This window comes from Dermacentor variabilis, chromosome 3 (assembly GCF_050947875.1).
Source record: "Dermacentor variabilis isolate Ectoservices chromosome 3, ASM5094787v1, whole genome shotgun sequence".
Taxonomy (NCBI): domain Eukaryota; kingdom Metazoa; phylum Arthropoda; class Arachnida; order Ixodida; family Ixodidae; genus Dermacentor; species Dermacentor variabilis.
The window spans coordinates 5,583,683-5,610,436 of NC_134570.1; the positions used below are offsets into that span (position 1 = coordinate 5,583,683).

At 45.9% G+C, this 26,754-nt stretch overlaps 2 protein-coding genes across 3 annotated transcripts in view; one reads left to right on the plus strand and one right to left on the minus strand.

The window, feature by feature from the left end:
- LOC142575110 (neprilysin-1-like) overlaps positions 1–26,754 on the plus strand; it is a 357,362-nt gene that overhangs the window by 207,150 nt on the left and 123,458 nt on the right. The gene's annotated exons all lie outside the window — the stretch shown is intronic.
- LOC142575109 (uncharacterized) lies at positions 8,286–17,609 on the minus strand. 2 transcript variants are annotated; one of them, XR_012826571.1, is made up of 5 exons: positions 17,360–17,609; positions 14,940–15,086; positions 13,917–13,985; positions 12,783–12,863; positions 8,286–10,439 (listed from the first exon to the last, which is right to left on the minus strand). XR_012826571.1 is itself a non-coding variant. In XM_075684104.1 (5 exons), exons 2-5 carry the CDS (start codon positions 14,990–14,992, stop codon positions 10,327–10,329), a joined length of 312 nt encoding a protein of 103 aa, XP_075540219.1. In that variant the 5' UTR covers positions 14,993–15,086; positions 17,360–17,598; the 3' UTR covers positions 8,286–10,326. The 2 variants fall into 2 exon arrangements, 1 of the variants encoding a protein (XP_075540219.1); XM_075684104.1 differs by having other exon boundaries at positions 14,944–15,086; positions 17,360–17,598.

Below are 26,754 nucleotides of genomic sequence, written 5' to 3' on the forward strand. Positions count from 1 at the left end.
TTGGAGGTGGTCACGGGGAGATCGAGGGCTCTCAATAATTTTGCGGAGGATGACCTCGAGTGCATCCTCGTCTTGTTTCAGAACGTGGAGGTAAGGAGTCGAATATAAGATTCGACTGGTCACGAATGCATGCGCCAGCCGCAAGGCGTCTTTGCACCGCAACCCCCCGCGTTTGTTGGAAACCCGACGGACCATGCGGCTCACTTGGTCCCCCACCTTATGGAGCTTGGCCAGGGTAGTGTTCGACCGTCTATGTTGATCAATGAAAAGCCCCAGTACCCGGACTTCTGTGTGTTCAGGAATTGGTCCTGTCTCCAGAAAGAGATCAATTTTGGCGGTACACTTTGGTGAGGGGCGTATGTGTACAAATTACGATTTTTGAGGGGAGCATAGCAGGCCACAGTGGCGAGCATAACGGTTTACTATTGTCGCCGCTTGTTGCAGGTTGGCCTCAATGTCTCCGAGTGAGCCCTGCGTGGCCCACAGGGTGATGTCGTCGGCATACAGCGCATGCTGCACACCAGCGACAGCACCCAATTGGGCTGGCAGGTGCATCATAGCCAGATTGAATAGGAGAGGAGACAGCACTGCACCCTGTGGTGTTCCTCTGGTTCCAAGTCGGAAGGGGCCGTGTTCAGTGTCCTGGATTTTAATGTAGGAGTCACGATCTGTCAAAAATTGCCGAATGTATGTGATGCGTTGCGTTCGCAGCCGGTTTGTGAAAGATGAGTGAGTATTACCTTGTGAGTAAAGTTGTCGAAGGCCCCCTTCAAGTCTAAGGCGAGTACGACCTTATCGTTGTGGGGGCATTCGATGTCCCCACAACGATAAGGATGTCCCGATTGAGTTGTAGCAGACCATCGTGTGCGGACCTGTGCGGACCTGTGCGGGCGAAATCCGAACATAAAGTCTGCGAAGATGTGTTGATTTTCCATGAACTCGGATAACCTGTCACGCACCATCGTCTCCATTAGTTTGCCCACACACGAGGTGAGAGAGATGGGGCGAAGGTTGTCCGTGTTGATGACCTTGCCAGCTTTGGGAATGAAAGTGACCAGAGCGGTTTTCCAATCATTGGGGAGTGGCGCGTCCCCGAGCCATATTGAATTGATGTAATCCAATAAGGACTGGTAGGCCGGGTCGGCTAAGTTAACGAGTAATTTGACTGTAATTTTGTCCCGACCCGGGGCTGTGCCACGTTTCATTTTCGCCAGGGCTGCCCGCAGATCGTGGAGCTGGAACGGCTGATCCAGCTCAGTGTTCTCCGAACCTGCATAAGAGTACGCCGATCCGCAGGTGTCCTGGGTAGTGCACAAGTATTGGTCCCGCAACTTGTGTGCTAGCTGAGTTGTATTGCCGTGAAAACTGTGTATGGCACGTTGTAGATCTTTATGAGTTTCTGTGCGTGTCTGCGTTGGGTCGATAAGGGTGCGGAACAGCCGCCAGGTATTCCTGCTGGACATCTGCCCCGCCGCCGTGTTGCAACGATCCGCCCAGTTGGCGTCTGCGAGCTGGGCCGCATACTCGGCCGCCTGCTGGGTGAGCTCGGCAATTCGAGCCTTAAGTTAGTGGTTATGCTTTTGTCGGCGCCACCGGCGGACGAGGCAATGCCGCGCTTCCCAGAGGTGGAGGAGGCTGGTTATCCACGTCCGATACCGCCGCGGAAAGCTGAATTTTGGTTTCGGTGGAGCGAAGGCTACAAACCAATTGTTGGGACCATGACTGGTAGCCTTGCTCGAGTATAGATATCGCTGTGTTGTAATTTTGCCTAAACTTAGACCAATCTGGGAGTCGGGCCTGTGTTGTGGTTTTTGCTAATGGTTTGGTCCAAATTGTAGTATTTAGGATGCAGTGGTCGCTACCGAGACTTTCCTCGGTGTTGACCCAGTCTGCATACTGAATGTTGCGGGTAAAGGTCAAATGCGGACACGTATCCCGAGTCACGGAATTGCCTGTACGGGTTGGGTGGACGGGGTCTGTGTGAAGAGCGAGGCCCAACGTTGACGCAAGCTCCGCCAACTTGCGTCCCCGTTTCTCTTCACGCTGGTACCCCCAGACTCGACTGGGGGCGTTGAAATCGCCAACAATCAAGAGGGGGTCCCGACCTGCAACTCTTAGCGCACGGCTAAAAAGGTCGGAGAATGATACATTCGGCAATTTGGGTGTGCAGTAGACATTTAGAATGTGCAATGGTGAGTCCTGTTTGCGGAGGGGGAGGAGAGTCACCATTACATGGGAAAAGTCAAGGTGGAGGTCTAAGTCGACCATACTTGCGGTGTAATTTTTATGAACGCATAGACAAGACGAGGGGTCCTGCTGAAACGTCGTCTAGTTTATTAAGGTGGCGCCCCTTCCTGGCTCTTGAAGGGCCACCACGGCGGGCATATGTTCGAAAGTTGAAAGGAAAAGCCGAAGGTCGGCCTGCTTAGTACGAGACCGTAGTCCTCGGCAGTTCCATTGAGTTACAGTGACAGGAGAGGCCAATTTAGATAAGGGGAAACGCCTACACCAAGGTTGCCCCGCCATGTTCGGATTTAGGGGTTAGAGGAGGGAACGTAGGTGTCCCGGAGCCAGCAACCAGGGGTTGAAATTCAGCTCCTGATAAGGGGCAGCTGTCGTCATCATCTTCCAGATCAATTGTTCGACGCGACGATTTGGAGGGCCGGCCGGATACATCTTTAAGAGGACCGGCCCGGCGAGACGTGCGGGGAGATTCGCTACATGTTGGGCAATCATGGTAGGAAGGGCCTCCATGACCTTGGCAATGATGCGTTCCATTGCCGTCCCGATAAGGGTCTCGAATTTGGCGTTAAGATGGGCTTCAAGATTGGCCACAAAGGCGTCCGACGTCACCGGCGCCCCCGTCTCGCTCTCCATAGCTTCTGCTAGGGGTACAAATTGGGGGGAGCAGCTGTTTCAGCTTCTAAGGCTTCAATTTTGGCAAGTAGCATCTCATTTTGGACCCGGAGAGATGCTACCAAGTTGTGAAGCTCGGCGTCGGTCGCCGAGCTAAGGGAAGGAGAACGTGATTGGGAGGAGGAGGCAACCCTACCCGAGCCGCTCACTTGTTTTCCCTTGTGGACCGCAGTTGCCCAGGCACCGGTCTCGCCTTGGTAGTGGGCTTGCTTCCCCGATCCGCCGTGTGAGGGCGGTGGTGGCGCTTGGTCGCCCTTAACGTCACGCCCGCTTGGGGGTGCTTGCTTCTTGGAGTTGGTGACGTCACCGCGGGGAGCTGAGTCACCGCCGGTGGCGGGATGCTGCTGACGTGGCTTCTTCCTCGTCGCGCCAGGTTTCCCTCCCTTTTGGGCGGTCATCTTGGTGTCGAGGTGGTACTTGGCGGTACAGTCCCTAGAGTTTGTGACATGGCCGCCACCACAAACAGCACATTTCGGCTTGCACTCATGAGCGGCCCGCAACCCTTCCACGAAAGGACCCTGCAGTCCATACAGGCCCCACTTGTCTTGCGTTGGATTTGGGCATGAGCCTGCTCTATGGCCCACGGTGCCACACACACCACAGGCAGGGATAGTGCGTAGGTAGGGCTGCACTTGAACAATCTCCGAGTTGTAGTTCATTGACCGCGGCCTTACTTTTCCGGCAAAAGTCAGGCGAGCCTTATTGGAGGTTACAAATTTGCGAATTTCTAAGATGGTACCATGCCTCCACTGGATACCACCTTTGAGAGTTTCCACTGTTTCTTGATGTGCCACAGTGATGACGCCGTAGCAAATTTCTTCTCCATTTTGCTTGAGATGGCCCCGCAGTGGCACGTCTCCCTGAGCCGATTTGATCACGAAATCACCAAGCAATCGGTCCGCCACGTAGGCGTTCTTGGTGCTCGCAATGAGTAGATTTTGCTCGCGGGAAAAGACAAAGCTGAGTTCGACCGCCATTTGCGCGCCGAGGTAGGCACGCAAGGCTAGGTCCAGCTCACCATATCGGAAGGCACTCCCGATGTCCACAGTGGCTCGGGGCTTGATGATCACGACGAAATCGCCGGGTTGGAACTTGGGGAGAGGTTTGGGCCTCCATGTTGATTTAAGTTGGCGGTCCTTGGCCACACGCGAGACGGGACCGTGCTGAGGTGAGGTCGACTTGCCGGTTGTCGATGTGGCGTCTGCCGTCATTTTGGTGTTCGGCGCTGAGAGCGGCTCTCAACGAGACGCAGGAGATTTTCGTTCCGGAGCTGGTCCGATGTTGCCGAATTGGGTTCCTTGGCTTGAGGAATCGTCGACCAGGCCATGGCGTCCGGGTCGTAGCCGCGTTGAGATGGGGAGTTCGCCATGTTGATGCGGAGAGCGGCTTCTTCGTCGCCGGGTACCGGCGCAGCCGTTAGGCTTAGCGGCGGCGCCGCCAAGCACGAGTGATAGTACGCTCTAAATTGGCGAAAAATTTGGCCCACCTGGATGAAAGTGATATCCCTGTGTGCCGGGCAACTTGCTGCGTCCGATGGAGGCAAAATTGGCGGGGTTTGACGAATTGGTCCGAGGCTTCTGTCAAAAAATGACGGAGCCGAGGTGACATGCGTCCGATCGCTTCACTCGCTGGACGCGGCCGCACATCAGGCGCCTGCGCGTGAAAGTCAGCAGTCCCCTTCTCAATGTTTGCGTCCGGCCACCTATTGCCGTTTCGTGCGCGCGCGCACGGCTATGTACGCACGACCTCGCGCGCTGCGTACGTGGATGGTTGCGGACGCCCAATTAAACTGTTTATTGTTTCTTCCATGCAGACCGCGCAATCTTGTGCTGTCGAAGGAATCGATCCTGTGACAGCTCGCCGAGCATGAACGCTGGCTTGCCACCATGGGATATCAGAGCCCTGATCAGACGCTATCGAGCGTGGCTGTTGAACGAACAAGTTTACCGAACGAAGTCACGTATAACATACGAACACTAATATCGCAAGAACCTCTGGGATGCACATACACTCTAAAAACTAAGGGAGTGCCGGGCACTCTCTTTGAGGGAGTAGCTGCTTGTCCCATATTTCACTCTCTTTTCGAGAGTAGATCGACCCTCTTTGAGAGAGAGTAGGTCAACTCCTCCTGACAGAGTTTTGTTACTCCACCGCAAGGGATTGCTAGTACTCTTCCGCAGAGTGATAATACTCTTCCCACAGGGAGTGCTAGTACTCTTCCGCAGAGTGCTAATACTCTCCCCGCAGGGTTAATAGTACACTACCAGACCGAGTACTTCTACTCCCCCAAACAGAGTGCTTGTACTCCTTCAGAACAGAGTGCTAGTACTCTTCCCAATATACCCTCTTAGCCAAGTCCTGGTCACGCATGCAGGCAGGAAATCAGATCAAATTAGGGCCGCTGATATACTGTTCCCTAGGCGGCTCCTCAGAGACACTGGCCCGATTCCAAGCGGCCTTCAGAATAGGCGTGAGCAAAGTTATGCAGGATTTTAAAGCCATTTTTTCCTGGCTATTTGCTGCCTACCGTGAGGCGTGACTGCTCTGAAGCGGCCTATGCGTATGCGTCACGAACGCCACTGAGGAGAAAAAAAGCGAATTAACACTTAATCTGCAAATATCTTCGCAAATTTCACAATCAGGAGTCACACAATCTAATTAGAATACAATTATCAAGGGAACCACATACTTATCAAGAATCACAATACTCTATTCATCATGTGAATTCGAACCCGCGTACACTCGCATTTGTACAATTCAAAACACACATCATAACCATTACACCACAGCGCCGCCACGCCCAGTCGTATTCTTTTAGAGGTTATATATATACCAAACGTATTTGATGAATCGGCTGTGGTGGGTGGGGTTTCTCTGCAGTGTGCTGTGCTGTTGTGTACTGGAATACGTGTGCGTTTGCATCATTTCCATTCCTTGCTACGACTAACGAAGGAAGACAACGTAGACGACAACGTGAGAACTATTCACGGCTTGTCGTCACCGCAGGAAAGTAACAAATGTGCCGTTCAGCTCATGATCGAGTGCTTTTCCAGTCCATGCATTATATGTTCTCCAAAATACGCGGATACAAAGTATTGCGCCAACCATCCACGTATGTGAATTTAATTCGCGCGTATACTGGTGAGCAACTACGACGCCAGTGCCAGGCATTTCGACGTGCCTCACGCTGCCGTGTAGGCGTTCTTTTCAAGTGCATTAGTCTAGAGTTTGGTTCAGTCCGCTGTGAGCTGTTGTCCTGCATTAGCAGCGGATCGTTAGCGTTTTGAAGCGCATGCATTCCAGCATTTGGAGACTGCTTATGCCGACAGCCGCGTCAAATGCATTGGCACGCATGTTTAAATGACTAATGTGTCCACTTGTTACGCGTGCACTGCTCGTATCCTGTGGCAGTGCTCGTTCTAAAAGCTTCGAAGACCATCTACACTCATGCGTGTGTTCAATTTATATATGCACAGGATGGACTTGCCGGCTAGTTGGTTGAGCATTTTAGAAGAAACAGCGCAACACAAGGACGACGCAAAAACATGACACACCACGAAGCGCTGGTGTGGTTGATGCTTTTTTTCGTCCTTGTGTTTGCGCTGTTTCTTCTTCCACGATACACGCACACCACAGGTACGCGAAAGTTTAGGAGCATAAGTGGTTAACTCTGTTTTCCCCGTTTTCTCTCGGTGTCAATGGCACAGTGCGTTGCCCGGAATTGTGCACGCTTACCCCCATATGCAGAAATGCATCATAACTTGAAGCCCATGCTTGACTTGATCTAAACGACGCAAGTCGTTAACGCACCAAAAGAAAGGCAGTGAGCGTCTTGGGGGACGTTCGCACCAGGCGTCGTTTATATCGTCAAGCATGAGCTTTGTATTAAGATACATTTCTGAATACGGGGGCTAGACATCTGCCTCTTCCAGAAAATGTCGAAGAAACGCCCGCCAAAACCAGGCACATTCGTAAACTTAACTAGACAATACGAAGCTCCATAGAAAAAAAGAAGAGTGGTATTAAAAGCTTTCAGTATTTTTCTTTACTCCAAAATAGTTGCGCTCTCGTGGCTTCACTGTACAGAGATAGTGCAGCGTTAGCTAGAAAGCATGAATTTCCTAACTCCATGCCAAAATAAGCTTGTAAAATTATTTAGGCGCTAGAATCCAGGGTTTGTAGCGAGCCTTGAAAATCCTTTATTTCTAAAATGCCATTTTCAAGGCATTGAAAACCCGTGAATTTTTAGAAGTACTGGAAAGTTCTTAAACTTGTACACTTGGCTAGACTTAGCAGACATTGCCAAGTGCTTTTTTCCCTTCTGTGACACTCTTTCGCATGTCACAGAAAATTGTCTCTGGAGGTAATAGAAGGAAAGCGACATCCTTAAAGTTGAAATTACAAAGGAGCTGCAGATACCAGTTTTATGCACATGGAACCGGCGACAAATGTGCTTGGAGGAGCAGAAGCAGGAAGCTCAACAGTTGAGGCATTCAAAGAGAAGCCGTGAAGAGTAAATTGAGAGCGACAGACACAATAAAAAGAAATTAGAAATGACTATTGCTTATTTGATGGTGAAAAAAGCTGAGGCAACAGATGACATCACATACACTGTCAAACCAAACAGTATTCAAAAACTGCAAATGTTGCAGGTCCAAGTAGTTAATTGTGCTATTGCAGAAAAACTTTGAGCGCTTTCTTGAAATGCTTCCTTGTGTGCGTTTAGTGGTGGGCGGTGAAAGGCAAATTAGCAGTCTTTCAAATGTTTGAAATCACTGAAATGCGATTTGTTTTGTTTTCTTTTGTTTGCATTAAAATTAACGGTGTTCTTGAACAAGTTATTGCCTGTCCAAACTACTACACACATTGCACGAGGTCCTTGAAGTTACTGTGTCGGGGCCTCGAAAGTCCTTGAAAACCATTGAATTTTTTTCTTCAATATTGCTACGAACCCAGTAGAACAACTGTCATGGAGTAAAAACCTTGGCTGAACAGGGGCTTATACGCAGAGCACAGGAAGACTAGAAATGCAGTAGTAGGCATGGAGGGCCCTGAAAAAAATGTACCACATCCGCTCGTCTGCCTTATGTTTCTGCACCGACTGTCGCATTCTTAATAGAAGTGCACTTTCTGTTCTACTCCAATAAACGCAACATTGCGAACTCCAGTGTGGGGCAGTCCTTCAGCCAGTGCAGAACTTTTTCTGTACATCCGAGTCAGCTCTGTCATTTTTCCAGCATTGTAGTACAAGATTTGTTAAACTGGTTTAGCAGAATATGAGCAGTATACTCTTAAATTAGCTGTTTATTTGTATGCACAAGTTCAGGTCCTCAGTTTGGTTGCATGACAAATTGCCGTACCTCAATAGATACAAGAAACAATTTTATTACAGTTTAATAAAATCCAAACAGTAATAATCACAACAATATAATGACATACATTTCTTTTGGTACGTATACAGCCCATGTCCTGGCAGTGTATAAATTCAACTATACACCGCAAGTACTGTGTCCTGACCACTATTATTCACATGTGTAAAACCATCACAGCAATTCAACAAATATCACAGTAATTAGTGACATACACTTTGTAACTGCTTTACATGAGCATAATGTATACAAATGGTCCCTGTGTACCTACACATGACTAGTGCCACCCGAGTACTATTACTCACAGGTGTAAAACCAACAAAGCAGTTCTTTAAAAAATATCACAGCGCTTAGTGACGTACATGCTGTAACTCCCTTGTAGAAACTTAATACAAACACGTGAGGACACAGAAAGCTAGCAGTGGGCATACATGGGAATACCACCGCCTCAATACTACTTCACAAGTGTAAAACCAACCAAGCACTTCTTTAAAGAATATCACAATGCTTAGTGACATACATTTTCTAACTAGCTTATATAAGCTTTATACAAACATGAGAACATACACAAAGCTAGCGGTGCACCGGCATAGAAGTGCGGCCATCTGAACACGATTATTTGCAAGTGTAAGCTCAACAGAACAGTTCGTTATAGTGACGCACATTTTGTAACTGCCTTATACAAGCTTAGTGCAAGCACAAGAATGCAGAAAAATATAAATTAAAAACTTGCTCTATGCATACACAAACAGATCAACACAAATGGTAAACACCGCTTTGAAGACAAATGTGACTGTGGCAAAGCGCAGTGCTGTGCCGGTTGAAATTGCCACCCACAAAAGTATTGAGCAATGCTTAAACCACAGGCAGTAAAGTGCTGAAAGACTGCGTCTCTAACGTAACTATTTTAATTAAAATTTCTTGAATATAGGGCTCGCTTGCAGATAAGGCATCTGATCCAACTGACCTGATTTTACACCTGCTACATGCATACAATGCACTCAGATATAACTGGTAATACTAATTATAAAAGGCATTTAAAAACTTGATAGTATGATGAAGATGCATGACTAGAAAAGTTCTGTCCCCCTCGTACTTGTTAAAAAGGTGTAAGTACGACACATGTTCTTTTTTTCCTCAATTTTTGCATTAATGGACAGCCGGGAACCTCGAACCGACACAAAAAAAAAGATACTGCTATGTTAATAGTGTTATGAATAATTTTTTGCGAAAGCTTTTTTACAGACAAGTTGCAGTCTCGTTTCTGGAGGTTGAGCTGTATCTTGCAAAATAACTTGAAAAGTGGTCACATGGGAGCATGACACTATATCATAATGTTAGTTTCAGTTGACTCTCTTGCCCTACAAGTCGCTGCTCACTGTGACAAGTGATGGAACAGCAGAGTCTGTGTGATTTTCATCACACTTCCGTCCTATGCCATTCTTACCAGAGTTGGCGGCACATAGATACCCAAATTTCGATAGTGTTGCTTTCTCAGGTGGTTGCTTTTGATTTGCTCAATATCAGTTGGCACTTCAGCTGCATCAAACTTCTTTTTTACCTCTTCAACAACAACATCAACAACAATCTTATGACACCTGTGTTGTCCTTCTAGTTGCCTACAAAGACCAGTCAATCTAGCAACAACACTGACAGTCTCTATCTTGTAATGGGAGAGAGGTGTGTCCCACCATGTGTTCCACATTGTTGTCACTATGTGGGCTGGCTGGGGAGGCAACAACTGTAATATGTTTGCATTTTCATATATTAAAGTGATGCTTGTACTGTGTTATAAAACCTAACTTAGTCTTGCACTTGCTGCACAATAACACTGGCTCACAGTCGTGGTGAAAAGCTTTTGTATGTTGAGCAAATGAGTTGTATCCACTACAAAAAAAGTCAGTGATAGCACACATGTTGCTCTACCAGGCCTGGTGTGGTTCCTTCTGACACTGCTGCTGATGCTGACGCGCTGCTGCTTGCCTCGTACACTGTTGCAGCTGCAGTAGACATGGCAGTCTCTGTATCTATTGCTGCCGTGTCATCTGTCATGGTAACTTCCAAGTGGTATCGGGCTCACTTCTGCAACAGAGATGTTGTTTGCCCCTTGAGGGCTCTCATGATCAGGGCCAATAATTTCGTAGGCATTGTCTCCTGCATCGAAGAACCAATAAGAACAGCATGAATTAATAAACATAGCTCTAAAAAGTACGGACATCAAGACTTAACCACAAGCTTTGCACATAAGTGACCGGGCTTAATGAATAATACTTGCAGGAGGAGTTACACAATTGTTTGTGTATATTACAGTAAAGCCTCATCAGAAGATATTCAAGAGGCACGGGAAACATGTCTCTCGAAACCAAAAATTTTAAGACACTGAGGAGCCAGACTAGATCACTTTATTATGCATCATCACTAAAGTATGTTTTGATATATCTGAAGGAATAAATGCTCAGGGTGGCTTAAAGGGCCCCTAAACCACTTCTCGACATTTTTTGAACATTTCAAGTAAACACGCGTATCGAAATCAGAATGCCGTCACGATCGACGAAGCCAAATGCCAGAGTGCGTAGCACTGCCGGAGCACCACAATATGAAGAAAATGACCCCGTGCGCCTCTCTGGACCTATCCTGCACCCCCCAGTTTGTCCTGACGTCACCAGGCTGTCTCTGATGATGTCACCAGTTTCCGGTGCTGTCAATTGGTCGAACGAAAGTGTACGACTGCCGGCAAGGCCTGCAAGCAAATACACACACTCCTTCTTCCTCGTCGCGTTGCGCGCGATGCCATTGTGGGCAGCCAATGGGGGCAAAGAACAGAAACGCCAACAGAAGGGTCTCCCTATGAGGCTCTTCAACACGAGTCACCATACAGTTCCGTTGTATTAGCGCCACTCCTCGCAGGACGACGGGCCAGCGCGGCAGCAACAGAGCTCGTTGGTGTTGGCCTGTCCCGTAACATTTGGAGGTGTACTAGGCAAGGAAAAGACGACACTGTCCATATGGCGTGTACCAGATGAAAGAGTAAAATGAGTGGGGACTACTTTTCGCTAATCAAACACACGTAGCTCCACTATTACTGCACCGTTTCGAAAAATTCTCGTGTTCATTGCCTTATTGCGTAGAACTGCAACACCGCAACTAAATTTCAAGCTCGGTGGTTTAGAGGCCCTTTAAAGAAGACATTCACAGCTTTTTAGTGACTGTAGATTGTGTTAGCTTCCTTCCCAACTTCTGGAATTTGAACACTTCACTTTGCAAGCCTTGTTGCTCGCAGTACCTTTGAGGTGCTCTTAGACGCTCGTCAGCTTCAACTGCCGACACTTTCTGCCCTGCACTGTCCTCGTTGCCCTCCTTTTCTGGTTCATGCTAAAAAAGACATGCGCGATTGACTTGTGTAAGGATTGCGTGATCTTTACGCCCTTCGGAGCACACAAGGTGCACAAAGTGAATGTGTCTGGGTTGTGTGCCTTCGAAGTAGTGAATACTTAAAAAGTCATCCTTAGTAACAAAGGTGTCTCTTGTATACAGTATTGTTAACGTGGCAAACATCGGAAAACCAACCAAACCATTTTCAGATGTCTCTTACAACCAAGTGCATCTTGTAATGAGATTCTACTGTACTGAATATTTTTCAACTATGGATCATCTGCATGTACATATAGTCACAGAGACATGTTGTGTGGAATGGCGAATCGGGAAACAGTTCGTACTCTTACTTTTTGTCCCTAACATAAGCAGCTGATAACAATATGATAAAAAAGCAGGCAATGAGGCTAGAATGGAACATAATTCTTCAGCTCTAAACAGTTTTTTGGGCCCACATCATTCCCTCATATGACATAAGGAAACAACTTGATTGCAGTAATGGCTGCATGTGATCTGAGTTGGTTGAAACAAACTATACATAAGGTTGTCCTGCTGGTGATCCTGGCTGCGCGATGCTTCTCATGCTTTTTGGCACGATTCCTTTTTTTCCACTCCACTTTTTTTTCAGATTTTCTCCCCTTTCCCTTCCCCCTTGTGTAAAATAGCGCACTTGTATCAAATCTGTTGAACTAACGTGTGTATCAAACCTGTTAACATGTGTGCTTCTCTGTGGTCTGTGTTGTATTTTTGCGCTGCACAATTCAATTCAAGATGAAAGATGGAACGTCCCTGCCTTTAGTTTAATTGTGTGTGTGTGTGTGTGTGTTTGTGTGTGTGTTTGTGTGTGTGTGTGTGTGTGTGTGTGTGTGTGTGTGTGTGTGTGTGTGTGTGTGTGTGCGTGTGCGTGTGTGTCATGTTTTGAAATATATGTACATTCAGGAGTGCCTGCATGCCCTTCTCTCCTGCTCCAGTGACGAAAAGGAGAGCCTGTTTATGTACCATAGTAAAAAATTCAAAGGTTTTCGCTGTGCCCATTACATCCCTTATCATATGGATCTGTCAATACAGAGTAGCAGTGGTCCATAATACTAGCCCATCCCAACATAATTATAAATTAACACATACCGACATGCTGCGAAACAGCTGTTGCAAAGCCGCTGGTGAAGGCAATTTCCGCAGCACTGCAGTGGTACAGCCGAGTTTCACCTGTATAGTGACAAATCCATATGCGTGTTAGCAACTCAGTAGTTGCTGATGGCTTCATAAGCTTTACACTACACAATAAAGTAATCTAGACAACTTTGTTGGAACAAATGCACATAATTAGGACACCTCTTAAACACTAACACGATTAATTGCCCCCAATCTCTCACTCACTAAGGGATAATACTACGGAAACATCGGTGGAGAGCTCAGATTAACACAGCCCATAAAGGACAAGCGTTCTTTGAGGAAAACAGCTATAACAGCAGTTAGTTTTCTTGATCATTTTATGTGGTAGCTTTGATTTAAATGTCATGCAGTACTATAAAATACGAAGTGCCGCATTTCTAGCAGCAGAAGGCGTCGTCAGGCTCATGGTACAACAGATTTTTGCACTGTTTGTCAGTGAGCCGACACATACAAAGAAAACCGAATTAACACATACATATAATGTGTCAAGTGCACTTCTCCTTCTGAAAACGCAGCCACCAGTTCCAATGTTGCTGAAAGGAAAGGTAATATAAAGTGCGAGACTGCATGGAACTGCCACTTATGACTGTAAATGTATGGTCTGCTGATTGCAGCGGTAGTCACATGCTATTTCTAGTCTCTTTTAGAAGCATTACTAAAGAATAAATTAAAATCTATTCATAAGTCACGAATTTCATGCATCCACAGTTTAGCTAAATAACTTGTGAGAAAAAGACATGTTTACCTGGAATAGCAACCTTTTTTCCTGCTGCAAAACTTTCCTTCGAATTAATGAAATAACTTTACAGTGTCATAATGCGTTTCTCGCAACTACTTGCCGGCAGTGACAAGTTAGTGTTTATATCCGACTCATTGGGCGACAATACTGCCAAACACAAATGCTTCACGAACACGAGAACACGTCCCTCGCAGAGAATAGCAACCATATATGCCTCTGTGAGACATGATCGCACCTTTGTGGTCAAAATGTACATTAGAACGACATCACCATCTCATTTAAAGAAAGCCTCCGTACAAGGCAGCCGCCAACTGCATAATGTGAAATTGCAACTGATGTCCACTTACTGGTGGCCTGTGTTTGAGTCACTTTTGGCAGTTGACTGGGTGCTGAGAAATGCACGTCCTGGGTTGTCCCTGCAAAACATACAGGGTTATGTCAAATGTTGAAAATATATATATGCCGGCATTTCATCAGTCGCAAAACAAACGAGTAAACTAATAAACAACTGTAATGTAAACAGAGTACACATCATAAGATAGGCTCTCAACTGTTAATGCATTACGCAAAAAACCTAATGCACAGGAAAGACTATATGTATACACACGAAGCTGACACACAATTTAACTCGCTCTAGGTTTTTCCGTGCAGTATATTCAAATTATGTCTCGTGGTTAGAGCAAAATTAGTGTAAATTACGAACTAAATTATCTACCCTGGAAACTTTTCTTCAATATGCACCTGTGCGCGCTTCGAACGAGTAGCGTTGTAAAATTTACGTACATGGCATTTAACATAGTTGCTGAACACGGATTTCTTTGCCCTGTGTCGTGTACAGTGAGCTACATATATCTGCCCCCCCCTTTTTTGTACTAGCCATACTGCGTGCCATTGCACCTATACGCACGTCAATAAACCTCACGACACAGAAATAAAAAAAGCGCCAATCACCCATGCCTGCATGTTGTAGTGGGCCTAACCTAACCAAGCATGGGCTGTTGCTTTTTATAGTAAACACAGGCACCGTGCTCATTGCAAGTATGTATCATGTCGCTAAGCAAATATGCAATTTCATTGTACCACTATTTTTTTATCACATGGATATATCTGTTGAGAGGCAAGAAAAAAAGCAGTCACTTCTCAGAACTAATCAGCTTTCTTAAAACACATTTTTAACTTTTCAATGACACTTGCTGCTATGTGTTTGTCTCCAGAGAGCATACTTGATTTGACTTTCCAATCAGAGACATTACATAAATATACCATGTTAAGATGACTGCCCGGAGCACGTAAGAATTTTCATCTTCGTGTAACATACTGTATCTTGATTTTGTTGACATTTGGTCAAATGGTACACCCAATATACCCACATACTAGTTTTCTTGTCCAAATAACATGCCAATGTATTTTGATTTTTTGGCATTGGCTCCTCTGCACTACGTGAAATCGCGCTGCACTGGCTCTTTCACATCCTCGTGTCCTTGCAGCTGCCTTCTTGCGTTATATAAAGCGGGTGCCTGAAAAAATATTGTATGCAAAAAGTCAACACAAGGGAATGGTGCAAAACAACATCAAGACAGTCAACGCCATGGCAATAAAAAAGTCTTAGCTCTTAGTCTTCCTAGTGAAATGCATGCAAAACATCCAAATGACTGCAACAGTCAACTGCTAAACTAACTTCAATTTTTTAATTTAAGCAAAAAAACAAATAAACCACAGTTCATCCTTGTTTTTCAATGAATGTTAGAATACTCCTGCTAATGAATAGAATATTGGTCATTTTCAGACGTCATAGGTCTGTCATGAGTCTGGTGTATCGCAAACACCACTTGTGACACATCCTAAGCACGTGCCCAGTGCCCCCCCCCCCGCACCATCCCTGGTTGTGCCACTGCTGAAACCATAATTTGAGGATTATAGCTGCAAACATGATGCTCAGTAGGGATGAAAATATTGTCCTTCAGCTCAATGGATATATGGATGTGCCTATAAAAAAGGGCAACAAGGCTTGTTATGGCAAGCTTACCCACATTTCAATACTAACAAGTTCACTGCGGCCTGCATCTAAGCTTACTAAAAGGCATGAACTTATTTTTCATGCATGAGGTGCGCAGTGGAGTTCATTTTTGACAGACCCGACTACTGCTGCAGTTTGAAATCTAGCATTTTAGATTCTTGTAGGCATGTAAAAGTTGCAGTTAAACCGCAGTTATTAGTTTATTACACCAACCTATTGTTCTGTGTACGACAGACTGGTAACACGGAATTAAAGCAACATTTTATTTTGATATTTTATTTCTCTACTAAAAATATTCAAGCGATAAACACATCTTGATCTGCCATGCTATAGCAAAATGCACACATTACGCTTGTAACCCCCAGAGGAAGGCTGATTTAGCTGTTCATATGACATAACTCTGACACGCCAACTCATATTAGCAAATGCACAGGCATGTCCAAAACAATAAGCGTATGCAAAGCGCCCCTGCAATTGTAATTCCACACAGCAGCCGTTATAGTCGATGCCGATGCGTAACTAGCTGCTCGACAATTCACCGAGTTCGTAGACATAAGCATCCTTTCAGTTTCGCACCGTGCACGAAAACCGCAACAGGAGACAAAACCAGACCTATAATCACACCATTTCAACATGAGCAAAAACAGTTCAGTCTTAGGGATAAACACAGTGAGAGAGATTTAGTGCGCGACGGCGACGAGCGACGGCTTCGAGTGACAAAACGGGCCGTCGCTTGAACAGGTGGCTCGGTTCTGGAAATCTAGAAATCGTCGCTCGTTGCCCAGAAGTGCTATGAGCGACTAGCCAATAGCGCAAAGCCGGAACTGGATGTACATGCATACATCGCTCAAATACTACCGATTGTCGCGCGGAACGAGCAAATGACTCAATTTTTATACGTGCAAGGATAAGGACGTACTGCAAGACCTCCGGAAATATTTTATGCTACTTTTTATAGTAAAATCCATCAACGTAAATTACTAAAGCACGCGTCACGCGTGACTGCAGCCCTCATGCCGGCAACACCGGGGAGGCGTCGCTCAATATCGTCGCTCGCACGGAGTACGACTTGTAGGCGACGAGCGAACGCGACAGCCATCTCCGTCGCGTCGCTTTGTAGCTGCCGCGCCCAAGATCGCTTATATGGTGTTTATACTTTTTTCAGCATAAAACATGGATTCCTCATGCGTTTTCAGTAAGTTCAAGATAACGCGTCCAACTGACCTCTTGCAGCATGCAGCTGAATGCCTGCGGTAAAGTTTCTAACTAGCACTGGTGCTGCACGTAAATTCAGTGGTCGCAGATTCCCCCTGCGCGAGACACCGTCAAGCGCGCGGTTTATTTATAAAAAAAAAGCATGCTGCCAACAAAATGAAGCCTTCTGTTATGTGATTCCTTAGTTCAACAGCGTTCCGTACACAGTAGACTGCCAAAGTGAATAAATTCAAACACACAAAACGCACGCTAATCACGCTCCGCATAGGTTTGGAATCACGGGCTGGTGAACTAACCATTTTAAGCGTCCTCTCGCCTGGCGTCTTATTGAACATACCATAGTTCTGGCAGCGTTTGCGATTTTTAAAGCTCTTACGGACAACGGCAAAGTGATAAAATCACATGCAGTTATCGCGACGACTGCCTTTTTCGATTGACATCGAGAGACAGCGCGTACGCCTAGTCCTTTGTCAATCGCGTCGGCTAAGCGCAGCGACGACTTCCTGGCGATAGCATGACATATACGGAGAATGTGCACCTAAGTTAGAATTCACTTACCGTGGAGGATTTGTTGTTATATCCAAGGCATGACGAACGACTGTCGTGTTTTCGTGGCGACGCGAGATGGCTGAAACACGATCTCCCTCGGCTGGCCTTTGCTCGCTGGACGGTTCACCTTTCTCCGGTGCTGTGTTGTTCCGCGATCTTGAGCGCGCGCGCGCGCGGTGGAGCCACTCCGAGTGAAAAAGTAGAGCGCTCGCTACGCGTTCCTTTGAACTGCGGCGGCCTGTTCTCTTAGAAGCAAAACGATGTGTTCTTCGCTCAGCGTGCATGAATGATACATTGCCATGTTCGGGGCCAGCCACCTACAGTTGAAGCAGAAGATTACGCTACGTTTTGTTTTCTATTGCCGCAAGAGTCTCTCTTTTCTATTGTCGCAAGAGTCTTTTCACTCTCTCGCTCTGAATGGGAGAGTGAAAAGCACATTTCACTCTCTCCTTGCTGACAGAGTGAACAATGCATTTCACTCTCCTCGACATTTTGCGAGAGTAAAAGGACGCTTTGAAGAGTGAACCGGCAGCTTCACTCCTGCGATAACCTTCCTAGTTTTTAGAGTGTAGCTTTTTTCCGTTTCCGGTATTTACAGAACGATGCAGCCAGTGCGATGGCCTGATTTCTCTGAATATGCAAATAAGCAACAATAGTCAGAATTGACTCGGGTTACTCTTCTGAGCATCGGCGAATTCCACCCTGTCGTCAGATTCTTCAATGATGGCATGTTGGGCCAGAGCTGACAAGATGGCGAATTCGGCAGTGTTCCAAGAGAGGGCCTTCCCAAGCAAACGATAAAAGCGGATTGAAACTTGGCTGTTTTTTCGGCAAGGCATCGTCCGCTGAAAACACGCCTAGAATCAAGGCTAGCGGTGCAGAGATCGGCCAAAGGAGATCTGCAGAGATCGGCCAAAAGAGTGTGGTATGAAGCAACTTCCTTTAAACAATCATAACTTGTTACAGGCGCTTCTTATCATACTATTCAGAATAACTTGACATAGTGCCGGTTGACTGACGGAAACCGAATGCGCAGAATGAAGCAGCTTCTGCACGCCTTCCTCTGTTCTGTGCCTGTACTTCACTGCGGGAAGACATGTCGGAGTAGTTGGTGCTTGCTTGGGGAAGCAGTAGTTCGCGCAACGACATAACCGCAAATGAAGACACGTGAGCACATATCACAGCGCCTAGATATGATGACTGTATGTGTCCTTTTTTCCCCCAAATAATGTGGCCCCCTATTTAGGGCGATTGCAGGAGTGGGATGCAAGTACATGCACAAAATGAAAGAAGGAATAGAAAATAAAGTGGTACAATAAATATGGGTTGGTATATTGTACACATAATCACTCGAGTGCCTTTACAAATCTGACAGTGGCACTTCACAAATAAAACCGGGCATCTCATTTGAGCACCCGACAACATGTGGGAAATAACTATGTTTGAAGTTGTTTGTGCGCGAAAATAAATGGTTGAGGTTGTGGCATCCATGGGAAAGCATAGAGAGGCACGAGGCATTCATCAGCGGAGATTTGACAAGTCATATTTGTAGAGTATGTTTCCAGTTGAAGAGGGCAGCAAAGGAAATGGAAAAGGTCCAATTACCTATGCTCGACCAGCAAACTGATATCTTATCCTTGGGCATTGCTTCTGGAGCTACTGAAGGCTTCCTTGAGTTCTTTCGTTCTCCTCAATAGTGTTAAGTCCTTGCTTTACTCCATAAGGCGAGTGCTATTCAATTGAGGCAAACCATGAGCTGTGGTCATCGCCGTTGTCTTTGCTGACCCTGATCCACTGATGTGGTGCTGCTACACGATACTAAGTAAACTGTGACATCAGATTTGTAAGTGCTGTAATCAGCAGCACATCATCGTCTAAATAATCTTTCATAAAGTAAAACACAGTGTTGTTTAGTATGCGGAATCTCTTCATATGCGTCCAATTCTTCTACTCTGGAAAGCTGGTCTTTCCCCTTAGTGTAAAATTTATGTGAAACTTATGGCTGAGACCATAAGTTTCACATCAAGCACTGCGAGTTCCTCCGTGACATTAAAGCACCGGCCTGCCATCACTTAGTCGCCATAATCAAGAGACTCAGTGAAATCTGCCATGAGAACAAGCGGCTTGTCAACAATTTTTCCACTTCAGCACTCTGAAGTACAGGAGATAAGCATTCTTGGCAAAGTTCCAGTAACCCTTCGTCTAATCTTTATTAGCAAGCAACCTACTCAGGTTGCTTGCTCCGCGCCTTTTTGCTGTGCAGTTGTTCTATATATGCGAATTTCTACGGAATATCTACAACTTATATTGCGACAACCTGTGGATGAAAGGCTACGTCAATTGGCGCACTATGCCTGTGCTTTTGCGCTCCCATTATGCAAAGCTACTGCAATGTTTTGGTCGCGAGCTGTGGCCGCTTCATTTTATTTCATTTATTATCACCTTGAAGGCCCGAAGGCATAACAAAAGGGGGGGGGGGCAATACAAACACGTGTAAGAGTGGTTACGTACAAAACAACAAAAAAGAAACATTGCTGATTTTGTACGACTATACAATCAAAGAAAAATTACGAATTTAAAGAAGCAACATGGCAATACATTCGCGAAAAAAAAAACTAGGTGGAAGGGTTGACAAGGGTAGACTATTCCGAGTGGTTTATGATGGGTTCATGAACGATGTACACTGGGAACAGAAAGTTATTCAAAGTGATTTGTTAGCAATTCACGTACTTTTGGGGGGTCACTACAGGTAACGAAGTTGTCAGGGAGCGCATTCCAATAAACGATTGCATCAGGAAAGAAGGAAGAGGTCATGGCAGATGAGCGGCCGGGTAAACGTGCTATGGCAGAGCTGCGACTTATGCGAGAGGAAGTTCGCAATGGTGGTTTAAGAAGGTGGTGCCTTGAGTGTGGATTGTAAAAAAAAGGAGTGCAGCAAAGAAGGACGTGATATGATGCGGCGCGACTTCAATGTTTGCCGACCTATTGATTGCTTCAAGAAAGTACCCGCCGTGGATGCTCAGTGGCTATGGTGTTAGGCTGCTGAGCACAAGGTCGCGGGATCGAATCCCGGCCACGGCGGCCGCATTTCGATGGGGGCGAAATGCGAAAATACCCGTGTACTTAGATTTAGGTGCACGTTAAAGAACCCCAGGTGGTCGAAATTTCCGGAGTCCTCCACTACGACGTGCCTCATAATCAGAAAGTGGTTTTGGCACGTAAAACCGCATAATTTAATTTTGCTTCAAGGAAGTGACACCATAGTGTACTGTGAATAATGCCAAGTGATGAAGTGGGTAGCTCGGTTTTGAACGGATTCCAATGATGCGGCTAGGTAATCTTGAGATGGATGCCTGACAGCGGAAGCAAATTCGAGTTGTGGACGGACAAATGTCACTTACGCCAACGTCTTTACTTCTGGGGATGCCTTTTTAAATTTCTTTGTAGATACCGGAGTGAGCGCGCAGCTTTGCGGCGTATTGTTTCGATGTGCGTTATCCAAGAGAGTGATGACGTCAAAATAAGACCCAGGTGCTTGTAAGATGAAGTGGTGCTGATGTTGGCAGAGCTAATACGATAAGTGGACTGAAAGGGACTGCGCTTTCGGGTAAAAGACATCGATTTGCATTTCGATGAGTTGAGAGGCATGTGCCATTTTTCGCGCCATGGCGAGATGGCATCGAGGTCACGCTGCAGGCAAAGAACATCGTCAGAGGAGTTAACAGCGCTGTAAACTACGCAGTCGTCTGCGAAAAGTCGTAGTTTACAATGTATGCTAGTAGTCAAGTCGTTCACATAGATTATAAATAATAAAGGGGACAGACAGGCGCCCTGAGGGACGCCCGTAGTCACCTCAGTAAAAGGTGAGCGGCGATTGTTTGTGGAAGTGTATTGTCTGCGCCCGGATAGGAATTGTTCAATCGATCTGAGTAAGTTATTGCAGATTCCAAGTCCAGATAGTTTTTGCAGTAAGAGCTTGTGAGGCACCTTGAATAATCTAAGAAAACGGCGTATGTCTGCAGGTTCCTGTCCATGATAAGCAGAATTTCGTGAGTGAATTCTGCGAGTTGCGAATCACACGATAAGTGCTTTCGGAAACCATGCTGAAATGGGTAGAAAAACTTAATTGCTTCGAGTTTCATTAGGCTTGAGGCTATGATGTGTTCTAGTAATTTTGAGGGGATGCTTGTAAGGGAGATTGGGCGGTAATTGGTAAGGTTCGAGCGGTCACCTGATTTAAGGATGGGCAATATATTAGCTTTCTTCCAGTCACCGAGAACGGTCGGAGTTTCTAGCGATTGTTTGAATAGTACGCAGAGTATTTGTGCTGATACATGGGAGGTGTTCTTCAGAAGTTTACTACTTATACCATCGCAGCCAGCGGAAGATCATGGTTTAAGACTATTGATTAGGTTAAATATGCCCTCCGCGTAAATGTGTAGGTCTGCCATAGCTTGCACTGAAGCAGTAAGTCTGGGCAGGTCAGATACGTGAATGGTAGCAGTAAATACATAAGTAGTTATTTAGGGCGGTTGCGCATTCATCATTAGGAATAGGTTCACCATGGAGGTCAACGAGTTCGATGGTGTTAGATCTGTCTTTCGTGGAGAGCGTGCGCCAAAATTTATTTGGATTTGATTGAAGAATGGAGAGTAGATCGCGACTGTTAAATTTATCTTTGGCTTGGTGATCTCCTCAGTATACAGTTTTACGCACGCGCGATACCTTTCCCACGCTGCGGTGTTATTGCTTTGATTGGCTTTCCTACAGAGACGTTTTTTTACGGTTAAGAGGAGATTTTACGCGTTTAGTGAACCAAGGGTTATTATAATCTGATTTTGCGACAATAGTGGGTGTGTACTTATCATTTAGGTGTAACATTGTTTTTTTCTGAATAGCTCCCAGTGAGAATTGACAGAGCGTGACGAGAAAGTGGTCTGAAAGTTCTGCCAAAATTACTCTAGTCTACTGTTTATAGCCTCATAGTCACCTCTCCGGTAGTGAGATTAGTTTTTGGGTAGATGATTTCTTACTGAATTGGTGACGACTAAGAACGTGCAGGAGACAATGATCGCTCAAGCCAGGTATCGTGGTAACGGCGGAAGTGTCCGGGTGACTTGTAAGAAGTAAGTCAAGTATGTTATCGCCTCTGGTGGGACATGCTATCACCTGCTGGAGGTTGAAATCTTCTGTTACTTCAACAAATTGTGTTGCTTCCGTATAAAAGGTCCCTGTTGATACAGACAGCATACTCCAGTTAATATGGGGGTAATTAAAATCTCCGAAAAGAAAAAGCGGTGCATTCGGCAGCTTGTGTTTAATGTTTGCTAGGGATTGGGACAGCAAATCAATGAAAGCTTGGTGCTTGTCAAGTGGTCTGTAACAAATGCCAAAAACGTTTTTTATCGTATTGTTATAGACACATACCAAGGAAAGGTCAAGGTTACCATAGTGACATATTAGGTAAGGTGATAATGTCTTTCTAACAGCGATAAGAACGCCTCCTCCCCTTCGGTCTTGTCTATCGTTATGGTATAATGTGAAGTTAGAGTTAGACGTTTATGTCTGAGCTCAGCGACGTCTCTGTTAGCAAGAAGATATCGGATTCTGTGTCGCTAATATAGCGATGTAACTGATCTCGCTTTGCTACTACGCTTCGTGTGTTAGTGAATGCGTGTTGAAATTCAAAAACGTAGCCAGCCTTTTGGGAGCGGAACTTGAGTTAGTATTCTTGAGGCATCATTTGGTCGAGACAGTGGGTGTATTTACAGCATTTATGGTTCGCGTGTACGCATGACGCATTGATGGTGTGCATTCCTCAACTTTCGAAGACACGATGTCATAGAAAAAACACTTATTACCGATATGAAGTTGATCGAAACTGAGTTTGAATGCACATTTCTGAGTTCGGGCGAACTGTAACAGTTTGGATCTAGACGCGCGCGTGGTAGCCTCGAAGTCTTCTCTGATAGCGTAGCCCGTATCCTTTAATTTTCGTCCATGAGACAGAATGTTGTCTTTTGTCTTAAAATGGATGAATTTTACAATGATAGGCCTCTTCTTTGATTCGCAAAATTTACCGACGGGGTGCGCTCACTCAATACAGTTGAGTTCTAATTTAATGTTTAGATTATCTGCGCACAATGCCAGTATTTTATCTTCGGACTCCTTCCATGACTCACCGACACAGTCTTCTAATCCTAAGGATAGTAGGTTATTTCGTCGCATCCTACTACAAGTATTTATGCTTGCAGGTATTAAGGTTGCAATATTGTTGCGCATCTGAGTTGTTCGGGATTTTGCAGAACCATTGCCTGGTGTTCGTCTAGTGCATTCCAGCAGTGTTAAGCGTGATTGAAAGGAACATGATATCTTGTCTTGGTTTGCTTGAAATGCTCGTATTTCAGCCATTTCTACTCAAATTGCCTGCAACAAAGGGGCGAGATCGGTAGCATCAGGTGGGCCTGGATTCAATTCGACATCACCTGACAATAACAGCATACGTTCCCAAAGCAGTTCAAAAGGAATCATGTCAATACATTAAGAAATCACAACGCGCCAATTTACGTGAAAGGAAAATCATCATCATCATCAGCCTGGCTACGCCCACTGCAGGACAAAGGCCTCTCCCATACTTCTCCAACTACCCCGGTCATGTGCTGATTGTGGCCATGTTGTCCCTGCAAACTTCTTATTCTCATCCAACCACCTAACTTTCTGCCGCCCTGTTACGCTCCCTTTCTCTTGGAATCCTATCCGTAACCCTTAATGACCATCGGCTATCTTCCCTCCTCATTACATGTCCTGCCCATGCACCATTTCTTTTTCTTGATTTCAACTAAGATGTCATTACCTTGCGTTTGTTCTCTCATCCAATCTGCTCTTTTCTTATCCCTTAACGTTGCACCCATCATTCTTCTTTCCATAGCTCGTTGCGTCGTCCTCAATTTAAGTAGAACACTTTTCGTAAGCTATCCAGGTTTCTGCCTCGTAGGTGAGTACTGGTAAGACAGCTGTTATGCACTTTTCTTTTGAGGGATAATGGCAACCTGCTGTTCATGATCTGAGAATGCCTGCCAAACGCACTCCAGCCGATTCTTATTCTTCTGATTATTTCAGTCTCATGATCCTGATCCGCAGTCACTACCTGTCCTAAGTAGATGTATTCCCTTACCACTTCCAGTGCTTCGCTGCCCATCGTAAACTGCTGTTCTCATCTGAGACTGTTAAACATTAGTTTTCTTAAGATTAATTTTTAGACTCACCATTCTGCTTTGCCTGTCCAGGTCAGTGAGCATGTATTGCAATTGGTCCCCTAAGTTACTAAGCAAGGCAACATCATCAGCGAATCGCAAGTTACTAAGGTATTCTCCATTAACTCTTATCCCCAATTCTTCCCAAACCAGGTCTCTGAATACCTCGTGTAAACACGCTGTGAATAGCATTGAAGAGATCGTATCTCCTTGCCTGACGCCCTTCTTTACTGAGATTTTGTTGCTTTCTTTGTGGAGGACTACGGTGGCTGTGGAGCCGCTATGGATATCTTTCAGTATTTTTACATACGGCTCGTCTATACCCTGATTCCGCAATGCCTCCATGACTGCTGAGGTTTCGACTGAATCAAACGCTTTCTCGCAATCAATGAAAGCTATATATAAGGGTTGCTTATATTCCGCACATTTCTCTATCACCTGATTGATAGTGTGAATATGGTCTATTGTTGACTAACCTTTATGAAATCCTGCCTGCTCCTCTGATTTATAGAAGTGTAAGGTGTTCCTGATTCTATTTGCGATAACCTTAGTAAATACTTTGTAGGCAACGGACAGTAAGCTGATCGGTCTATAATTTTTCGAATCTTTGGCGTCCCCTTTCTTATATATTAAGATTATGTTGGCGTTCTTCCGAGATACCGCTACGCTCGAGGTCATGAGGCATTGCGCATACAGGGTGTCCAATTCTTCAAGAACAATCTGCCCACCATTCTTCAACAAATCTGCTGTTACCTGATCCTCCCCAGCTGCCTTCCCCCTTTGCATAGCTCCCAAGGCTTTCTTTATTTCTTACGGCGTTACTTGTGGGATGTCAAATTCCTATAGACTATTCTCTCTTCCATTATTGTCGTGGGTGCCACTGGTACTGTATAAATCTCTATAGAACTCCACAGCCACTTCAACTATCTCATCCATGTTAGTAATGATATTGCCGGCTTTGTCTCTTAACGCATACATCTGATTCTTCCCTATTCCTAGTATTTTTCTTCACTGCTTTTAGGCTTCCTCGTTTCTGAGAGCATGTTCAATTATAACCATATTAGACTTCCTTACGTCAGCTGTCTTACGCTTGTTGATAACCTTGGAAAGTTCTGCCAGTTCTGCCAGTTCTGCCGTGAAAAGGGCAAGGCACCGCTATGAGAAAGTGGTCACTACTACGAGAATACTTTGAGTAGCCGAGGTAACAAACTTGGAACGAAACGTAGATCAGCATGGTGTGCCGAGCGGTGTCGTGCCCCACGCAGGCGTCATTCCATTCCCTTTTCAGTAGTGCTTGGTGCCGTCCTGTGGCAAGTGACGTAGGCGAGGCGTGGTGTTGCAAAACGGGCACTTCCGTGTGCGCTGGAACTGGATTTCCAGAATGGTGGCGAAGAAGGGTTGGGTGGTGGTGACGGGTTCAGTTTCGTTGAAAGTAAATGCCGTCGGCAATCGGAAACGGTCCGGTAATGTGCACGAGAACCCAAGGGGCCAGCATAGCAGCACCTGGAAAGATACGAGGATCAGCACGGTGTGCCTAGCGGTGTCGTGCCCCACGCAGGCTTCATTCCATTCCCTGTTAGTTAGTGCTTGGTGCTGTCCTGTGACAAGTGAAGTAGCGGAGGCGTGGTGCCGCCAGACGGGCACTTCCGTGCGCGATGGAACAGAATTTCCAGAAGAAAAGGTGGCGAAGAACGGTTGGCTGGTGGTGACGGGTTCAGTTTCGTTGACAGTAGATGGCGTCGGCAATCGTAACCGGTTCGGTAATGTCCACGAGAAGACACGGGGCCAGCATAGCAGCACCTGGAACGATGCGCGGATCAGCATGGTGTTCCGAGCGGTGTCGTGCCTCAAAAAAGTGTCGCTCCGCTCTTTCGGTGCTAAATAGGTTTACATATGCGACATTGTATGTGCGACGCCTTCCCTGCAATTATTACGCCATATTTCAGTACATGAAGGTACGAGACTTAATGCCTACATGCATGACGTACATTTCTTCCGCATGATGACGTAGGTGCTGTCCAGCCTTCGGTGCCAGCTATATACGAAACGGAGTTCTTGCGAAAGTATCCTCAAAAATGACAGCCCAAGAATAGTGCGCCAAGTTCGTGCCGACCAGTGAACTGGCACCGCAGTTCGTAAAAAGCATTCTTG

Coding starts and splice junctions, on each gene's coding strand:
- LOC142575109 (XM_075684104.1), bottom strand. CDS start 14,992: ATGCCAAAAAATCAAAATACATTGGCATGTTATTTGGACAAGAAAACT. Junction 12,864..13,916: donor GACTCAAACACAGGCCACCA/GTAAGTGGACAT, acceptor GTCACTATACAG/GTGAAACTCGGCTGTACCAC. Junction 10,440..12,782: donor AGCTGTTTCGCAGCATGTCG/GTATGTGTTAAT, acceptor TCTTCGATGCAG/GAGACAATGCCTACGAAATT.